Source organism: Microcaecilia unicolor, chromosome 3 (genome assembly GCF_901765095.1).
Source record: "Microcaecilia unicolor chromosome 3, aMicUni1.1, whole genome shotgun sequence".
Taxonomy (NCBI): domain Eukaryota; kingdom Metazoa; phylum Chordata; class Amphibia; order Gymnophiona; family Siphonopidae; genus Microcaecilia; species Microcaecilia unicolor.
In genome coordinates, this window is record NC_044033.1 from 208,343,701 (window position 1) to 208,363,068 (window position 19,368).

Genomic DNA, 19,368 nt, shown 5'->3' on the forward strand with positions numbered 1-19,368 from the left:
CTTTTATTTTCATGCACAGAGGGTTTGAAACCTGGAATGGATCAATTTGTTGGACTACAGTGAAGTGGTGACACTAGCTTTTAGTCCTGCTTTCTTTGAGCTTATCCAGTCCTTGGAACATACCTAGCCAATCTGGTTTCTTGGATATCCACAATGAGGTTAACGGACAATGGAGGCAGTGTATGAAAATCTCTCTCATGCATCTCTATAGAAATCCTGAAAACCAGGAGCAGAGCTTATCTTGAGGACTGGCTTGAGAACCATGGTCCTAGAGAAATTGGAATGGCAAGATGATCCTTACAGTGGAGGCAAAGCATGGACAGATCAAACTCTTTGAACTGACCTGGAGTAGCTAGTCTCGGCAGGCCCCAACCTAGCATCTAGTTAGATCAACTTCTTTGGACTGACCTGGAGTAGTCAGTCTAGGCAGACTACTAACCCTAGCACCTGGTTGGATGAACCTCTCTGGATTGTCCTGAAGTAGTGAGTCTAGGCAGGCATCACCCTAGTACCTAGTTAGATCAACCTCTTTGGATTGACCTGTAGTAGTGAGTCTAGGCAGACTACCAACCCTAACACCTGGATGGATGAACCTCTCTGGATTGACCTTGAGTAGTGAGTCTAGGCAGACTACCCACCCTAGCACCTCTGAAGAGCTGTCCTACATCCTACCACCACCTTGGGCTTCTCTCTACCATGCAGCCACCCTCAATGTCCCTGTTTGCTCAACTTCATGAAGACAGAGACCCTGATGAGTTAGACTTAATATCTCAATTATGACTTTTCAAGTGTTACATTCTGGAGTTTCTACATATCTTTATTTGTCGTTAGTGCCAAATAATCCAAGACATTTGCTCCGCTCAAGGAATAACTTATCAGTTCTACCGTCACATAAGAAATTGTAGCAAGATGTTTTTGGTGTTCTTGTCTCAACCCTTTGGAACTCTTTGCCATCAGAGTTCATGTTGGAATCTGATTATCAAAAATTCAAGGCAGAGTTGAAAATTTGGCCCTTTCGAGACTCCGTTTCTGATTTAAGATTTTACTACTTCTTAGCGTTTTAGAAACTCAGGACCTGTTGCAAGTACTGTCTAATATACTGAAAAATTAACATTGTATTATGTTTTTTTAATTGCTCTGCTGTTTCATCCCTATCCTTCTAGTTATTGATATGATTATAAGTGTTGTTTGCTTTAAATCTAACAGATGAGATATTTATTTTGTTCACCACCTTGATATCTGTCGAAAGGCGGCATAGCAAATTTTTGCTAAATAAAAGTAGAGAGGTGTGGTAGCCGTGTTAGTCCACTCTTAAAGGTTATCAATAGAAATCAAACAAAATAAAACATGGAAAAGAAAATAAGATGATACCTTTTTATTGGACATAACTTAATACATTTCTTGATTAGCTTTCGAAGGTTGCCCTTCTTCGTCAGATCAGAAATAAGCAAATGTGGTAGCAAATAGTATATATAAGAAAAACATCAAAGCATTACCCCCACCCTCCCACTCTGTCAGACTGTCATAGTAATGCTTGAATGTTTTCACTTATATACACTGTCAGCTACCACATTTGCTTTTTTCCGATCTGACGAAGAAGGGCAACCTTCGAAAGCTAATCAAGAAATGTATTAAGTTATGTCCAATAAAAAAGGTATCATCTTATTTTCTTTTCCATGTTTTATTTTGTTTGATATCTATTGATAACCTACTAAATAAAATAAATGTACCACATCTATTACCCTTAATTCTGACCCAACACATTTTCCAAAAAAAACCCCAGGAATAAATCTCAAACGAACTAAAAATCTTTGCTGTGTGGACATCCCTACTGGGATCCCCCCACCGTCCCCACTTATTTGCTGTAATCCTTCTCTAGTTAGTCATTTTTGGGCTGGTCTTTGCCTGGGAGCCACAGACCATCTTGTTTCCTCCAGCGCCCCTGTGCATGCACTCCTTGAATCTGGCTAGTAGTACTACATAGTAACATAGTAGATGATGGCAGAAAAAGACCTGCACGGTCCATCCAGTCTGCCCAAGAAGATAAATTCATATGTGCTACTTTTTTATTTGTACTGTCCTCTTCAGGGCACAGACCGTATAAGTCTGGCCAGCCCTATCCTCGCCTCCCAACTACCAGTCCCGCCTCCCACCACCAGCTCTGGCACAGACCCTATAAGTCTAGTAGTACTGATCTTCTCTTCTCCCCTCCCCCACAATAAATGCATTCCCAGCCACAGCCAGCATGGGGTTCAGAAGCCTGTCTCAGATAACTGAGCCTTGGTCTTCTCCATTAGCCCACCGGACCAGCACTGACACAAAAACTTAGAACAGACTATCATGTGTTCTGATGCTTTGTTGATAGTGTAACTCACATATCTTACATAACCTCCAATGAACATATTTTCCACACAAACCTGATAAGATGCAGTAGGCTCCTGATTTCAGAAGATTATTTTTTTTTGCCATGCACTTGAAGATGATGTTTTAAAATTCCTTCTAAAATCACGGGGCCCAAAAGCACCCTATAGACTACAGATCCAAAAAAATCTGGTCAGTGTATATTTGCATGATGCATGCATTGTTCAACGGTAGCTGTTCATAGCAGACTAAAAACATGTCATGTGCTAGACATGTACATGCATTAGGGCGGTCTGCTTGACATATACCTTGGTTGCACGTGATGCATTGTTCCATCTCAAGATACACATACAACACGTATGTTAAGAAGATGCAAAGCATTTTCAAATGCTCTGGGGAAATGTGGAACAAAAACAAATGTTCCCTATTAATGCCATCGCCCAGTCTGTCCTCAATTCTTTGATACTTCTTCCAAAAATTTGCAAATTGTTTTCCTATTCTTTTCTTTTCTTTTTGCAGCAATTGTGTCTCTCTCTGGCAGAGTTAATGAATGTTGGACGAGACCAGATTTCAAACTGTCTTTCCTGAAATTGAACAGACAACTGGGGGAGAGTGTAATTCCTCCTGCCTCCCACTCCCCCACATCAACCCAAACTGTGAGGACACAAGGGTGGAGAAATCCCTTCTTTAAAACAAAGAAATTCCAGAAAGAATAAACACAATTGTAAATAGATAATCACACTATTATGAGGGTTTTCTGTTGGTCTCTTTCAATAAACGGTAAGAGCAACCTATCCGGGAAGCGTGCTCTCTGGAGACTGCCATGTCATGCCTACAGACTCAATCTTTCAGGGAATCTCAGCTATGCTTTCCTTTCAAACTGTCTGGGATTAATATGATAAGTGTGTTTTATGCTGTATGATACGCACAATTATGAAGTTGGGAAGATATGAGTATTCACAGTTATATAATTGAGAAGCTAAGAATATTTTATAAGAAAAGGTTTCGGAGAAATGAAAACTAAAAATTGGTATTTGAATGAAATTGTTTGGAGGTTTTTGACCAATGATGAGCTGCCAGTTCTGCTTGAGTACTACACATTATTGGAAATTTTAGTAAAGTACTACAGACTTTTGAGGTCTTTTTTCCTCCGTTACTGAATAATAATCTTCACGAGTAGTTGTTAAGAGAAGAATTTTAAAATATACATAAAATGTATTTTTGTACCAAACGTTATTAATCCACACTGTATTGGTTTTTGAAGATTTTCAAGTTAAGATTGTGGAAGTTTGTATAATATTTATTAAAGCGTTCCTTTCATGCTCTGCCAGACTCACAGGTGGAGGAAGTAAAGATTCTAGTATCCCCAGTGCAAACCAAAATTCTCCCCAAGAGCAAAACTGATTGGCTCCAGTGTCGCTGGCAAACATGCCCATCCACCAGTGTGAAAAGAACTGAAATAGCATAGTAACATAGTAGATGATGGCAGAAAAAGACCTGCACAGTCCATCCAGTCTGCCCAACAAGATAAACTCATATGTGCTACTTTTTGTGTATACCTGACCTTGATTTGTTTCTGCCATTTTCAGGGCACAGACCATAGAAGTCTGCCCAGCACTAGCCCCGCCTCCCAACCACCAGCCCCACCTCCCACCACCAGCTCCACCACCCAATCTCGGCTAAGCTTCTGAGGATCCATTCCTTCCGAACAAGATTCCTTTATGTTTATCCCACGCATTTTTGAATTCTGTTACCGTTTTCATCTCCACCACCTCAAGCGGGAGGGCATTCCAAGTATCCACCACTCTCTCCGTGAAAAAATACTTCCTGACATTTTTCTTGAGTCTGCCCCCCTTCAACCTCATTTCATGTCCTCTAGTTCTACCGCCTTCCCGTCTCCGGAACAGGTTCGTTTGCGGATTAATGAAAGATATCTCTCCAGCAAGAACCTAGAAACACATTCTCCTGGGCCCCCCTTTTACTAAGCAGGGGTGTAGCCAGACCTCATGGTGGGAGGGGCCAGAGCCCAAGGTTGGGGGTACATTTTGAGTGCCCCCCCCACCACACCTTGCCTCCTCGCCCTCCCCACCGCCTTGCCTCCTCCCCCCCCCCCCCCACCGCCTCGCCTACTCACCGCTTCCCCTCACAAACAAAAACCTTTGCTGGCGGGAGTCCCCAACCCCTGCCAGCTGAAGCCTTCTTCAGCGCCAGTCTGCGGCACAGCTGCGTTCGCTGCCCTGCTCTTTCTTCTTGCTCCTCCTGTGCATGCTGATGCTCCAAAGAAAGAAGAGCAGGGCAGCGAACGCAGCTGCGCCGGAGACTGGCGCTGAAGAAGGCTTCAGCTAGTGGGGGTTGGGGACCCCCGCCAGCAAAGGTATTTGTTTGTGAGGGGAAGCGGCAAGGAGGCGAGGCGGTGGGGGGGGGGGGGGGTCAGCGTGCACAGGAGTAGCAAGAAGAAAGAAGAGCAGGGGGCAGGCTGCGAACGCGGCTGCACCGGAGACCGGTGCTAAGGAAGGCTTCGGCTGGCGGGGGTTGGGGACCCCTGCCAGCCAAACCAGGGGCCTGGATGATATTTGCGGGGGCCCAGACCCCCGTGGCCCCCCATAGCTACACCCCTGTTACTAAGGTGCGCTCACGATTTTAGCTCACGCTAAAATTGTGGGCGCACTAAACATTAGACACACCAATGCATTCCTATGGGGGTCTCTAACGTATAGCGTGCCTTCAATTTTAGCGCGCGCTAAAAACGTGAGCGTGCCTTAGTAAAGGGGGCCCTGATCTCACATGCTACAAACCTGCATTCCCTCCCTCAATGAGAACCATTCGTAAGGTGCTTCACCAACCTACTACATTTCTTTGAAGGGGTGAATAAGCATATGGATAAAGGTGAGCCTGTCGATATTGTTTATCTGGATTTTCAAAAGGCATTTGACAGCTTGAACATTATGGACTCCTGGGCAAATGCATTTCAACTAAAACTAAACAAAGAAAAAACACACTGTCTCATCCTTTCATCCCTACACAGCACGGATAACCCCATTTGCGGTGCTCTCCTGTATACTAAATCATGTATACTAAATCATGAGTTATACTGTTTTTCATCTTATGTAGCTAGTTTGTGGGTTTGCTGTGCTTTCCTGTAATGACTGGAGTTCTAATGTTTGTCCAACCTGTACATATTGTATTGCTTCTTTTTTTATAAATTGTAAACCGTTCTGTCTTGCAGTAGCAATAAGATACGGTATATAAATTGATGTAAATAAATAAATAAATAAATAAAACTATTATCAACACCACAGATTACACTCTCCCTATCTCAGACAGCCTGAACATCTTCGGAGTTACAATGGACTGCAACTGAACACTAGAGAGCCAAGTGTCATCCACAACAAAGAAAATGTTCCACTCAATGTGGAAACTCAAACGTGTGAAACAATTCTTCCCGAGGGGAACATTTCGCAACCTGATACAATCAATGGTACTAAGCCATGTAGACTACTGCAATGGAATTTATGCGGGATGCAAAGAACAAACCTTAAAGAAACTTCAGACCGCTCAAAACACAGCAGCTATGCTTATCTTCGGAAAAACGTGATTTGAAAGTGCAAAACCTCTTCGCGAAAAACTACACTGGCTCCCAATCAAAGAACGCATTGCTTTCAAAATCTGCACTCTGGTTCACAAAATTATCTACGGTGAAGGCCCGGGATACATGACAGACCTGACTGACCTACTTACCAACTAGAAACATATCCGAATCAACACAAACGTGCCTAAATCTGCACTACCCAAGCTGTAAAGGACTCAAATACAAATCAACTTACGCGTCCAGTTTTTCCTACATAAACACACAACTGTGGAACGTATTACCAAAAGCCTTGAAAACTATGAACGACCACCTAAGCTTCCAGAAAACACTAAAAACTAACCTGTTTAAAAAGACATACCCTACCGATCCAACATAAATGCCTGATCTTTGCAACACAACAAAACTGAAGAACGTAATGGACATAACACAACTCTTCCGTTGTACAATTCCTTAGTGTGGCTGTGCCACATGAACTTTATCTCACCACAACATCACTTCGTATTTGTTACACCAGAGTGTGTAACGCCTCTCCGGTATTATGTAAGCCACATTGAGCCTACAAATAGGTGGGAAAATGTGGGATATAAATGTAACAAATAAAAATAAATAAAGTACCTCTTGAAAGACTCCTGAGGAAATGAGAAAGTCATGAGATAGGAGATAATGTCCTATTCAGTGGCGTAGCCAGACAGCCAATTTTGGGTGGGCCTGAGCCCAAATTGGATGGGCACAACATTTTTTTTTGCCCCTGTCCTACTCCCACATGTCACCCTCTCTCCTACTTCTATGTCCAACATTTTTTCTCTCTCTCTCCCTCTCTCTTTTTCTGCATCTCCCATCCCATGTCCAACTTTCTCCCTCACTCCTTACCCCCCTGTGTAGCAACTCTTGAAGAACGTCTGCCTGAAATTCTTCTCCCCGCTGCTGCATCGGTCCCTGCAGCATTCTTTTTTTTTCGCCCGTCGCCAGCAGTGCTACGATTCACAGAGGCCGCTCCGCTCCCCCCTGCAGCGTCCATCCGGCCCTCTCGGACGCACTTCCCGTTTTCGTAGGGCCGAATGGACGCTGCAGTGGGGAGCGGAGCGGCCTCTGTGAATCGTAGCGCTGCTGGTCACGGGCGAAAAAAAAGAATACTGCAGGGATCGAGGCAGCAGCGGGGAGAAGAATTTCAGGCAGGCAACACTCCCGGCAGCGATGTTGTTGGGTTGGGACGGGCCTAGAGCAAATGTGGGTGGGCCTGGGCCCGTCCAGGCCCACCCGTAGCTACGCCCCTGGTCCTATTGTGGATTAAAAACTGGTTAGAAAATAGAGAGTAGGGTTAAATGGTCAGTATTCTCAATGGAGAAGGGTAGAGGGGTTCCCCAGGGGTCTGTGCTGGGACCGCTGCTTTTTAACATATTTATAAATGATCTAGAACTGGGAGTAACTAGTGAGGTAATTAAATTTGCTGATGACACAAAGTTATTCAAAGTTGTTAAATCACAAGAGATTTGTGAAAAATTGCAAGAGGACCCTACGAGACTGGGCATCTAAATGGCAGATGACGTTTAATTGAGCAAGTGGAAATTGATGCATTTGGGAAAGAGGAACCCAAACCACAGCTACGTGGTGCAAGGTTCCACATTAGGAGTCACCGTCCAGAAAAAGGATCTAGGTTCTTCTAGGTTGATGATACGTGAAAACCCTCTGCTCAGTGTGCGGTGGCAGCTAAGAGAGCAAATAGAATGTTACGAATTATTAGGAAAGGAATGGAAAACAAAATGGAAGTTATAATGTCTTTGTGTCACTTCATGGTGTGACTGAACCTCAAATACTGTGCAGTTCTGGTCACCACATCTCAAAAAAGATATAGCAGAATTAGAAAAGGTACAGAGAAGGGCGACGAAAATGATAAAGGGGATGGGACGACTTCCCTAAGAGGAAAGGCTAAAGCGGCTAAAGCTCTTTAGCTTAGAGAAGAGAAGGCTGAGGGGAGATTTGATAGAGGTCTATAAAATACTGAGTGGAGTGAAGTGGAACGGGTAGATGTGAATCACTTGTTTACCCTTTCCAAAAACATTTGGATTAGGGGGCATGCAATGAAGCTACTAAGTAGTAAATTTAAAACAAATCAGAGAAAATATTTATTCATTCAACAAGTAATTAAGCTCTGGAATTTGTTGCCAGAGAATGTGGTAAAAGCAGTTAGCTCGGCAGGGTTTAAAAACGGTTTGGATCGTTTTCTAAAAGAAAAGCTCATAAGCCATTATTAAGATGGGAAAATCCACTGCTTATCTCTAGTATAAACAGCATAAAATCTGTTCTACTGTTCTGGGATCTTGCCAGGTACTTGTGACCTGGATTGGCCTCTGTTGGAAACAGGATACTGGGCTTGATGGACCTTCCGTCTGTCCCAGTATGGCAACACTTATGTTCTTAAGAGCACGTGTGTAACCCCCTTGGAACAAGATATTACATACGTGTTATAAAGTGTATATTTGTGTTAACATACAGTTTACTATATGTTTATGCAGCTATTCACATACTAACACACACACACACACATATATATTAGACTCACATTAAGGGGTAAATTTTCAAAGGATAAGACATCTTTTCCAGGGGTAAAAGTAGAATGAACTCAGCTAAGTCAGTCAGTTCTGGCTAAAGATTTAGGCGGATGTGGTTTAAAAAATGTCTATATCATAGCATGGTTATTAACATTTCTAACTTGCACCATTGTTTGCAAATGCAAGAGAGTAAATGAGTACTTCAACCCTCTCAGCGCATAGCTTGTGTTTGAAGCGCTGGCAATGTCGCACTGGGGTTCAAAATAGTAGGCCCAATTTTCAAAGGCTTCCTGGTCCTAATTTTGAGAGTTCTGCAGCCAAACTGGCCTCTTTGAAAATGGACTAGGGCCAAGTTTGTAACTTTATACTCAAAATATCATTAAATTCCTAAATGTGGCAACAAGGGCAGATTAGGGTGACAGAAAAGTTAGATCTAGGTTCATAAATCTTGGCAAAAGAACAGCAGGCCTAAACTTATAATCATAACTTGTAAGCTCCTAAATTAAGATGAATTTTCAGCTGAAAATTTAGGCTTCTAAATCTGGCTGAAAATAGGGCACAAATTTCGAAGCCTAACTTAGGAGCTCAGCTTATTTGGAATATCGGGTCCACTGTGAACTTTTGCAGTTAGGCATCCTGTTAAAAATTTACCCAGAAATATATATGTGTGGCTTTCTTTACACTCAAGAACAGAGAAGGGCACAGTGCAGAGAGTGTGCCTCGCATCGGATGAGTGGCTTGTGAACACATGCTAGAAGAAAAGTGACAAGGCTGGCCCATCCCAGGTGGCTCCAGGAACAGGCGGTGCAAAGCTTGGTGCTGGAAGCAAAACAGTGATGTTAGGGTGGACAGAGAGGAGATGGAGGAAAGATTCCTTGGTGAACGTCAAGTCACATCAGTGAGCTGTATGTTAGTCTGAAAAAGAATGTCCCTCCTCGCCATTCACAAACAGGGTTATACATGGAAGACAAAACCGGGGAAGGAACTACTGTGACCCTTGCTCTCCCTTCATGTTTCCAGCAGATTTCTGCCAGAACTGGCAGCCAAACATGAAGATCAGAAGCGTGTGAAGCGTGAGCTGGTGCCCGGCGTGTGCTTTAGAGCAAGGGCTGACGGCCTGGGAGCTTTCCCCACAAGGACTACTACCTGTTGAATCTACTAAGGAGTAGGACTTGGAAGACTCGCCCCTCAGGATGCCATGGAGGTCAACTCTATAGGTGGTTCCAGGGGCTAGGCCGGGGATCTCAGCTGTTTTGGCATCTCCAGGGAACACCAGATGACGTCCAGGGCCAGAGGATGAAATGTCTTTGTAGTCGACCACCACACTACTGGAGTGGCTTCTCAGACCATCCAAAGATATCAGAATGCTGGTAGATGTCCTGTCCAGCACTTCTGGCCTGGAGTGTTTTTTGAGGCCTGGTCTACTGGTGGTAAGTGGATGGGGGCTAGCAGGTCTATAGTCTCTCTCCTGGGGTTCCTCCGGAGCACTGTGCTTTCCTTCAATATGAGGTTCTGCCAAGTTCTCAGTAGAAGACAATCCACCCTGAAAACTATAAATAACTGATTTTGGTTTCTTTGACATCTCCTCCTGGAAGATCTTCTCCTCAGAACTTCTATAGCCTTCAGTTGGCGCAGGGAAGGTACTCTTGTGCCCTTGGCTGATCTTTGAAGGCCTTGATTTGTCATTTCCACTGTCTTCTGAAGTTAATTCCATTAACCGATTGTACACTTCCTGAGTAACGTGAGGTGGCTTTTTCTGGATCAGATAAAGCAAGATGGATTTAGCAACAGATTTAATTGTTTGATTGTCACGTAGTGGGTAAGAGCTGGCTTTCAGGTAGCTCTCCAGCCTTTGAAGTAGAGTCCCATTGAAAGGCGAGAGCTTGGCTGAGATATTGTGTATCATGTTCTTCAACAGCTGACCTTCTATTCGTGCAGGTTTGACCAAGACCTTAGCAGAGCTTCCGATGGAGGCAGTATGGTTTCCACTTCTGGGCTCCACTTCTGGGGTCCCCTCCCTTCTGGATGTAGATGGAATTACAGGTCTTTCTTCCAGAGGTCCTTGTGGATCCTTCCTAGTGCTTGTAGTTGTATCTCCACTTTCTTCCTTGGTGTGTGGGGGCCTTTTCCTAATGACTGTGACCACTCTTTCATTTTCAGTAGGGGGATCCCTTTCTTCTTGGGACCCATCTGTTTTTGATTCCCATCTAGTAACCACAGTTGTTACCACATTTTCTGTTGTGATAACCTGGGGTCTTTTTGCTGGAGGCTTCTTCCCTGGGGGTCCTTTGGCTGTAACATTGGTGATGACCAGTTGCTCCTCTTTGGTGGTGACTCGTTCATTAGTGGTAGATAAAGTCTTCTTTCCTGGAGTTTCCTCTTCAGAATCTTCTCGACTGACAGTCATTATGTCTACCCTCTCTTCCCCCACAGGTGAAGGCCTTTGTCCTGGAGTCACCACTTTCTTGGGTCTTTCTGTTCTCACTCCATCCTCAGGAGATGGTGCCCCTCCTGAAGCCATGGCTTTTGGGGATCCTTCCCTTACATCGGTAGATGCTACCACCCTTTCCTCTGTGGTGAGTGGCGGCCTCCTTCCTGAGGGCCTTCTGCCTGGGGACACAGCTTGACCGACGGCAACCTTGGTGGTTGCATCTGGTGTTTTGGAGGTTGGTTGTGGCTCCTCTACCACCCAGCTGGGCCCAGAGGTGATTTCATGGATGGGGTGTGTTGACGGGGATCCTTGAACTGTTTCAAGGTAAGGGCAAATGATGAGTTTTGTATAAACTTTCAAATGGTAAAAGGACAAAAGACCATTCATTTCTCTATCAACATGACCATGTGATGTTCTAGTCATTTCTAGAAGAAAGAATAATTATACATATACACCATTTGTAAAATAGGGCGCATGAGAGCACCCCTCTATTAGGTGTCATCTCGGGGGGGGGGGAGAATGAGGAAATTTAAATTACACTGATTTCTTGAAATATAATCAGAGAAAAATCTTGCACCTTTCTCATTCACTCCCCTTCCTCCCCCTCAAAAGTATTCTAGCTCCCAACTATCTCAGCATTTAACGATCCTCAATTATCCTGAATCAGTCAGCTTCCGGCAGTAATGGATGACTGTAGAAGGTGACCACTTCTTAGACACATCTGGACCACGCTGTCCTGTGGATCAGAAGCAATGATTGGAAAGAGGGGGGGGGGGAAGAAGGGGGAGAGCTGAAGGTTAAGTTGCCTCTCTCGGCCCATGTCCTTGACTTCCCTAAGGAATCTGAAAATGAAGGGAGAAAAAGAAATGCTGCCATTAAATCCTGAGGTGTCTTGCGCAAGGTGGGGGACACGTCCTTCGCACAGCTCCTTGATGGCAAAACCCAAAAGGGAAAGAAAAGAAGGAATCCTGTGAGAGCAGAAAACTGTCTTTCTCAGTCATCCCGCTGTTCCCTCTTCTACTTCCCTTCCCAGGCATTGTTTTCTCTCTCTTCTCCCCTCTGATTTTTCCTGTGTTTCTTCATCCTTTCTCCACCCATTTCCTCCAGCTCTATCGCATCTGTTGTCTGATGCCTTTTCCTCAGGTTTGCCTTCTAGCCTGTTTCCCTGTGATATTCTTTTCCACATCTTTCTGCCTTCTGTATCTCTTTGCTCGCATTTTCCTTTCTCTGTCCTATGGTTCGCTCTCTTTCTCTCTCGACTCCTTTCTCTCTCTCGCCCTTGATTTTCTTCTCTAAAAATCTCCTCTCTCGCTTTTCCTTAGTTCTACAACTCTAGTGGATGTGTCTTCAACTGCATGTTCCTCATTCACATGCCTTCTTCATTCCTTCTCATGTTCTTCTTTCCTCGCTTAAACAGCTGTTCTCTATCTTGGTTTTGTTCAACTCTTTATCACCTTTGTTCATTCTTTTCTTTCTCTGTTACTGCTAACTCATGCCTTTGGCCAATCTTACTCCTGAACTTCTCTCTCTTTTGCACCTGTCTTACCATTCTCTCTTTTTCATGTCTCTCCCCCCCCCCCCCCTCCCTTTCTTTCTCCAATCACACACACAAGTTCCAGGAATAATTAGAAATCCCCAAAGGCTAGATTAGCCTGTCCTTTACCTGTTAACCATAAGAGATAGAGACCTCCTGGCTCATTCAGGCTCTACCCTTTCTCTCTCACTAATGAAATACCACAGCCACTATTCACCCCACCCTGCACCCAAATCTCAAACTTTACCCCTTTCCCCCGTCCCCCACTGAGGAGTTTCTGTGCTTATCCCAGGCTTTACCCCTCACTTCCCTACCACTGAGGGTCCTCTGTGCTTGTCCCAGGCTTTCCCCTCACTCCCCCACTGCTGAGGATCCTCAATGCCTGTCTCGGGCTTTACCCCTCACTTCCCCACCTCTGTAACTATCTCAAAATTTTTTTGAATTCTGTTGTCATCATCTTATCACCTCCGCTTGCAGGTTGTTTTGCTCGCACACCTCCCTCCCCAAGTCTGAAACCTCACCTGTTGTCACCTTGATAGAAACGGGTTTACTCTCCTCCCTGGCTCTCTGCGACACCACTGTGATGTTATATTCCGTAGCGCTGTCCAGATTGTCCACCTCTACGTGGTCCTCGGTGGCTGGCACCTGCACCTTTGTCTGACTTCCGCCAACTGGAATGTACGTGATCAGGTAGCGGTCCACGGAGGCCACAGGCCGCTCCCACTGCAGTCCGATGGCGTTCGGGGTCACATCTGTCAGGCGCAATGCCTTGGGAGCATCGATCGCTGCAGGAGGGAGACAAGAGCATCACACATCTGTCTCGGTTTCTTCAGACACAGCCAGCCGCAGGTGCTCGACTTTCTTCACACATGACAGAAAAAGGAGAAATCCCCCCTTAATTTAGGACCAGAGAAAGAGAAAACATTGGGAAGCTGAAAATGTGTTTCTGGGAGAAACATGTGAAGAAACTCCTAGGTACTGTAGAGGACCCCCCCTCCCCAAATTTAGACAGGGATCACAGATGTGCATGTAAACTAATTAGTCAATTACTGAAGTTAATTGCCACTAATTAGGAGTTATACATGCCTCTACCCTACACCCTATTTTATAAGATATGTGCCTAAATTTTATAGTGCGCATCTCAAAAGGGGGTGTGGCCATGGGAGGGGCATGAGTGGATCAGGGGCATTCCTAGAAATTACGTGGAGGGGCATAATCGAAAGGGGATGACCATCTCTAAAAGTGCCCATCTCTAAGGACGTCCCGGCAAAGGGGCGGGGAAACCCGTATTATCAAAACAAGATGGGCATCCACCTTTTGTTTCGATAATACGGTCAGGGATGCCCAAATCTCAACATTTAGGTCGACCTTAGAGATGGCCGACCTAAATGTTGAGATGGTCGACCTTAGAGATGGTTGTCCCCAGTTTTCGGCCATAATGGAAACCGAGAACGCCCATCTCAAAAATGACCAAATCCAAGCCCTTTGGTCATGGGAGGAGCCAGCATTTGTAGTGCACTGGTCCCCCCTCACATGCCAGGACACCAACGGGGCACCCTAGGGGGCACTGCAGTGGACTTCACAAATTGCTCCCAGGTGCATAGCTCCTTACCTTGGGTGCTGAGCCCCCCAAAACCCACTACTCACAACTGTACACCACTACCATAGCCCTCAGGGGTGAAGGGGGGCACCTACATGTGGGTACAGTGGGTTTCGGGTGGGTTTTGGAGAGCTCACATTTACCACCACAAGTGTAACAGTTGGGGGGGGGGGGATTGGCTTGGGTCTGCCTGGCTGAAGTGCACTGCACCCACTAAAACTGCTCCAGGGACCTGCATACTGCTGTCATGGAGCTGGGTAGGACATTTGACGCTGGCATAGAGGCTGGCAAAAAAACTTTTAAAGTTTTTTTTAGTGTGGGAGGGGGTTGGTGACCACAGGGGGAGTAAGGGAGGTCATCCCCAATTCCCTCCAGTAGTCATCTGGTCAGTTCGGGCACCTTTTCATGGCTTGATCGCAAGAAAAAATGGACCAAGTAAAGTCAGCCAAGTGCTCGTCAGGGACGCCCTTCTTTTTTCCATTATCGGCCGAGAACGCCCATCTCCTAATCATGTCCCAGTCCCGCCTTCGCTATGGTGCCAACACACCCCTGTGAACTTTGGTTGTCCCCGCGATGGGAAGCAGTTGAGGACGCCCAAAATCGACTTTTGATTATGCCGATTTGGGCGACCCTGAGAGAAGGACGCCCATCTCTCGATTTGTGTCGAAAGATGGGCGCCCTTCTCTTTTGAAATTAAGCCTGCTAGTAACATAGTAGATGACGGCAGATAAAGAGCTGTTCGGTCCATCTATTTATTTTATTTCTTAGGATTTATTTACCACCTTTTTGAAAGAATTCACTCAAGGTGGTGTACAGTAAGAATAGATCAAACATGAGCAATAGGCAATTACAGCAGTAAAAATATTCAAATAACAATACAAAGTATGGCATGGTAGACTACTTATACTTTCTAGTCTTGCCAACAAGATAAACTCATTACATATGGAATGTGATACTTCATATGTATCTGATCTTGATTTGACCTTGCTATTTTCAGGGCACAGACCGTAGAAGTCTGCCCAGCACTGGCCTTGTTCTCCAACTTCTGAAGCGGAATCTGTCCAGCCACAATCAGAGCACAGACCATAGAATTTTGCCCGCCCCTGGCTTTGCTTCCCAGTTACCGGCGTTGCTTCCTAATCTCCGCTAAGCTTCTTTGGATCCATTCCTTCTAAACAGGATTCCTTTGTGTTTGTCCCACGCATTTTTGAATTCTGTTACCGTTTTCTCTATCACTTCCTGCGGGAGGGCATTCCAGGTACCTACCACCCTCTCCGTGAAAAAAAACTTCCTGACATTATTCCCGAGTCAGCCCCCTTCAACCTCAATTCATGTCCTCTGGTTCTACCACCTTCCTGTCTCTGGAACAGGCTTGTTTGTGGATTAATATCGTTCAAATACCTGGATGTCTGTAACATATCACCCCGGGGTATACATGTTTTTTTTTTTGTTTTTTGTTACATTTGTACCCCGTGCTTTCCCACTCATGGCAGGTTCAATGCGGCTTACATGGGGCAATGGAGGGTTAAGTGACTTGCCCAGAGTCACAAGGAGCTGCCTGTGCCTGAAGTGGGAATCGAACTCAGTTCAGGCGCGATGCTACAGAATACTTGAATTTGCGCACCCAACTGCCATTAGTTGGGCATGAACGTTTACACCAGTTTTCGGCAGGCGTTAAGTGCTCATGCCCAAAGTTAGGCGTGAGAAATACGCCGAGTGCTATTCTGTAGAAGAATGCTCTGCGTGGCGTACCCTTCACAGAACACTACCTTAGCGCAGATCATCATGGCGCCAGACTTTGAACGTCATTCACTGAATCTGGCCCAAAACATCTGTGCTCCTGACATTTACTTTATTTATTTATTGGGATTTCTTAACCGCCTTCACGAAGAGATTCACCTAAGGCAGTGTACAGCAGGTACAGTTTAACATAAAAACATACAATTTTGTTAACAGCATAACAATAGTAAAATAACCAAGAATAAACCCTGGTTCACAAAATCATCTACGGAGAAGCCCTGAGTTAAATGACAGACTTGATCGACTTACCAATTAGAAATACATCCGAATCAACACGATCTTATCTAAATCTGCACTACCCAAGCTGCAAAGGACTTAAATACAAAACAACTTACGCATCTAGTTTTTCCTACATAAGCACACAACTGTGGAACGCATTACCAAAAGCCTTGAAAACGATGTCCGACCACCTAAACTTCTGGAAATCACTAAAACCAACCTGTTTAAAAAGGCATACCCTACCGATCCAACTTAAATGCCTAATCTCTGCAACACAACCAAACTAAAGCACATAATGGACATAACACAACTCTTCCATTCTCCGATTCCCTAATGTGGCTGTGCCACATGAACTTGATCTTACCACAACATCACCCTGTATTTGTTCACACCTGAGGCTGCAAAGGCCTCTCCGGTATTATATAAGCCACATTGAGCCTACAAATAGGTGGGAAAATGTGGGATACAAATGTAACAAATAACTAAATAAAAATACAATAAATGAGGTAAACTTGAAAACAATAAATTTAAACCTAATAATAGAACTAGCTTGAAACATTATCAAAAATATACACATTTAACAGCATTGGAATTCAAATATCAGAGAAATAATACAATGTTAGCATAATACTAACGATACACCTAATAAACATTAGAACATTGAACACAGAAATGCCGCCGCATTGTGGTTATTTAAAATTGAACATGGTCTTAGCCCACCAAATACGGTTCATGTATTGAATTTGTCCTCTCCTATAAAGTTTCTGCAATCAAATGTTCACTTCAGTTGATGTTTCCCTGATGACAGAGGCATTCAATTTGAAGAATGTTAACAGTTACATTTGCCTATCAAGCTGCAAATATTTGGGTATGTAAAGACAGCAGACCTAGGAGAGGGGAACCAAAGTACAGTCCCACAGGAGCAAAGGACAAAAGCACAAGGAGCCTTCAAGACAGGGGGCATCAACTCAAATTTACTGGGCAGACCCGACAAGGTCCGTGTTTCGGCAGAATGGCCTGCATCAGGGGGTCTTCGAAGAGCATGAAATGTCCAGAAATGACAAGAAGTAGCAATGAAACAGTGCTGAATTTAAAAACGTTACTCTGCCAGTTCCCGGCTGTGCACCATCGCGGTTTGGTTTGATTGTTATAATCCATTTTATTTGGTGTTTTTAGATTGAGCACTGTTTCATTGCTACTTCATGCAATTTCTGGACACTGCGTACCTGACGCAGGCAATTCTTCTGAAACATGGACCATGTCGGGTATGTAAAGACAGCTGGTACTTATCTGGTTAAGAACCAATATTTAATCCTTAACCAGAACAGGTTAACTGGACTGTGTTTTATGTGGGCTGATGTGACCGACTGCCTTTTCCGGTTAAGTGCTAAATATCAGTACTTTTAACCAGATAAGAGCCAATTCTGCCCTTGGACTGTCCCTAACTTAACTAGTTTTGGCTTAGGCGGTTTGGAGGGGATATTTCGATGACACTATCTGATTAAGTGACACTGAATATCACCAGATAGTTCCACACAGGTGATTTAACTGGGCAGGACCCTCTCCTACCTGGTAAAATCGCTTTGAATATCGACCTCGTAATCTTTGTGACCTGCCTAGAATTCTAGATAGGACAGGTTTTAACTTTTTATAAAATAAATATAGGTAAAGGAAATGAATCAGGTGAGAAAAGCCTGCCACACAGGAAGTGATGAACATGTTCCAGGTTGCTAAGCAACATTTTCCCTCCTCTCTAGTGCTGCTAAACTACAAAGGTAATGGTTAACCCTTTGTTCCGAGTGGAAATAGTCGTCTACCATCATTTTTCCGTACTGTGACATCATCAGGCATCACACTGGCTGTGACCATAAGATAAAGTGCTGAGCAAGTACGATCACATAGTGCCACTCAACCAATTATAATGCTGCAATGGTTGTCGGCCATTTTTATTTTTAGCTCATACCAAGTTCTAAGATATAAAGAAAAAGGCAGAAGATAGAGAGAGAGAGAGAGAGTGAATGATAAAGCCTTGAGTTGGCCCCTTACGTGTTGTGAAGGTTTTTGTGGTCTCGGGCCCCAGCGTCTGGCCCTTCTGGACTCTGATAGCCACTGTATATTCCTGCCCGGGTGCTAGTCCTGTCTGATGGAAGTTGGTGGCAGTGCTGCTCAACTGGGCAGGCGGGATCCCATTATCTTCCTTCTGCAACAACAAACCCAACTTATAAACCTGCCATACATGCACTGTGACATCACAACCGTGTGTAGTTCAGAACATAGTTCCTTCTTTTTTATTAACCATCAAATATTGGCATGGGAAAAAAAAGGTCACATGTATTCCACGACCCCCTGACCATATAGATATTACTCAGCCATCCCTCACCCCCTCTGACTCAAAAGTCATTTCAGTTAATTGAGTGATAACCCTGGGATATAACTAAAAACCCAGGAAACCCTTTACTTCCCTTTCCCCTGCCACCCTGAAAAGAAGTACATTTTACCGTTGGCGTGAAGGAAATCTCGTAGCCGTCCACAGGAGCACGGGGGCGACTCCACCCCACTGTGACCGACGTCTCGTCTCTGCTCTTCACCACCAGCCCATCAACAACTGGGATCCCTATGACAGACAGACAGCATAAAACATCCACATCCCTTACTGTCCCCCCATACACGAGATATGTCAAATCACTTCATACCGAGGTTACAACGCCTGCTGCCTTCACTGTCCCCATACAGGGATTTCACTGTATCATTTTATATTAATTCCAGACAACTCCCCTCACTGTCCTGTACACGAGTTATACTGTATCACTTTATATTAAGGATAAAATACCTGCTCCCCTCATTAGGTCACAGGAGTGTAGGATTATCTGCTCTAGCACTGCCATACTTTCACTCCTGGTGACGGCAAACGAAACACCGACTGTGTAGGGTGGGGACTGTGTAGAGTGAGGTGACGACTAGCCCTTGGTTCTTTGGGATTATGGCATTTTCCTGGTGCTATATCATTGCTAGAGTATGGATTGTGAGCATCTGCTGTGGCACTCCCTTGATTTCCTCACTTACTGAATCTACCTTTGAGTGAAGGAATTGTGTCCTTTTCTATCTGGAACTTTGTTCTGACTAACTACGGTGGAGTTTATCAGATATGGACTACTTAATGAATTCCTCAGGGCAGGGGCGACCCAAGACAATCTGCCGCCTGAGGCGAGGAATGATCTGCCGCCACCACCCCCCGCCACGGTCTGCCATCTCCCTCCTTCTACAAATTTACCTTTTCTTTCTTGT

At 44.6% G+C, this 19,368-nt stretch overlaps 1 protein-coding gene across 1 annotated transcript in view; it reads right to left on the reverse strand.

Annotated features, from left to right (window-relative positions):
* The window catches only part of TNXB (tenascin XB), a 112,527-nt gene that overhangs the window by 69,753 nt on the left and 23,406 nt on the right, over positions 1-19,368 (reverse strand). The window contains 3 exon segments of the mRNA XM_030197294.1: positions 12,986-13,249; positions 18,130-18,283; positions 18,582-18,697. Of these exon segments, the coding sequence (XP_030053154.1) occupies positions 12,986-13,249; positions 18,130-18,283; positions 18,582-18,697 (534 nt within the window).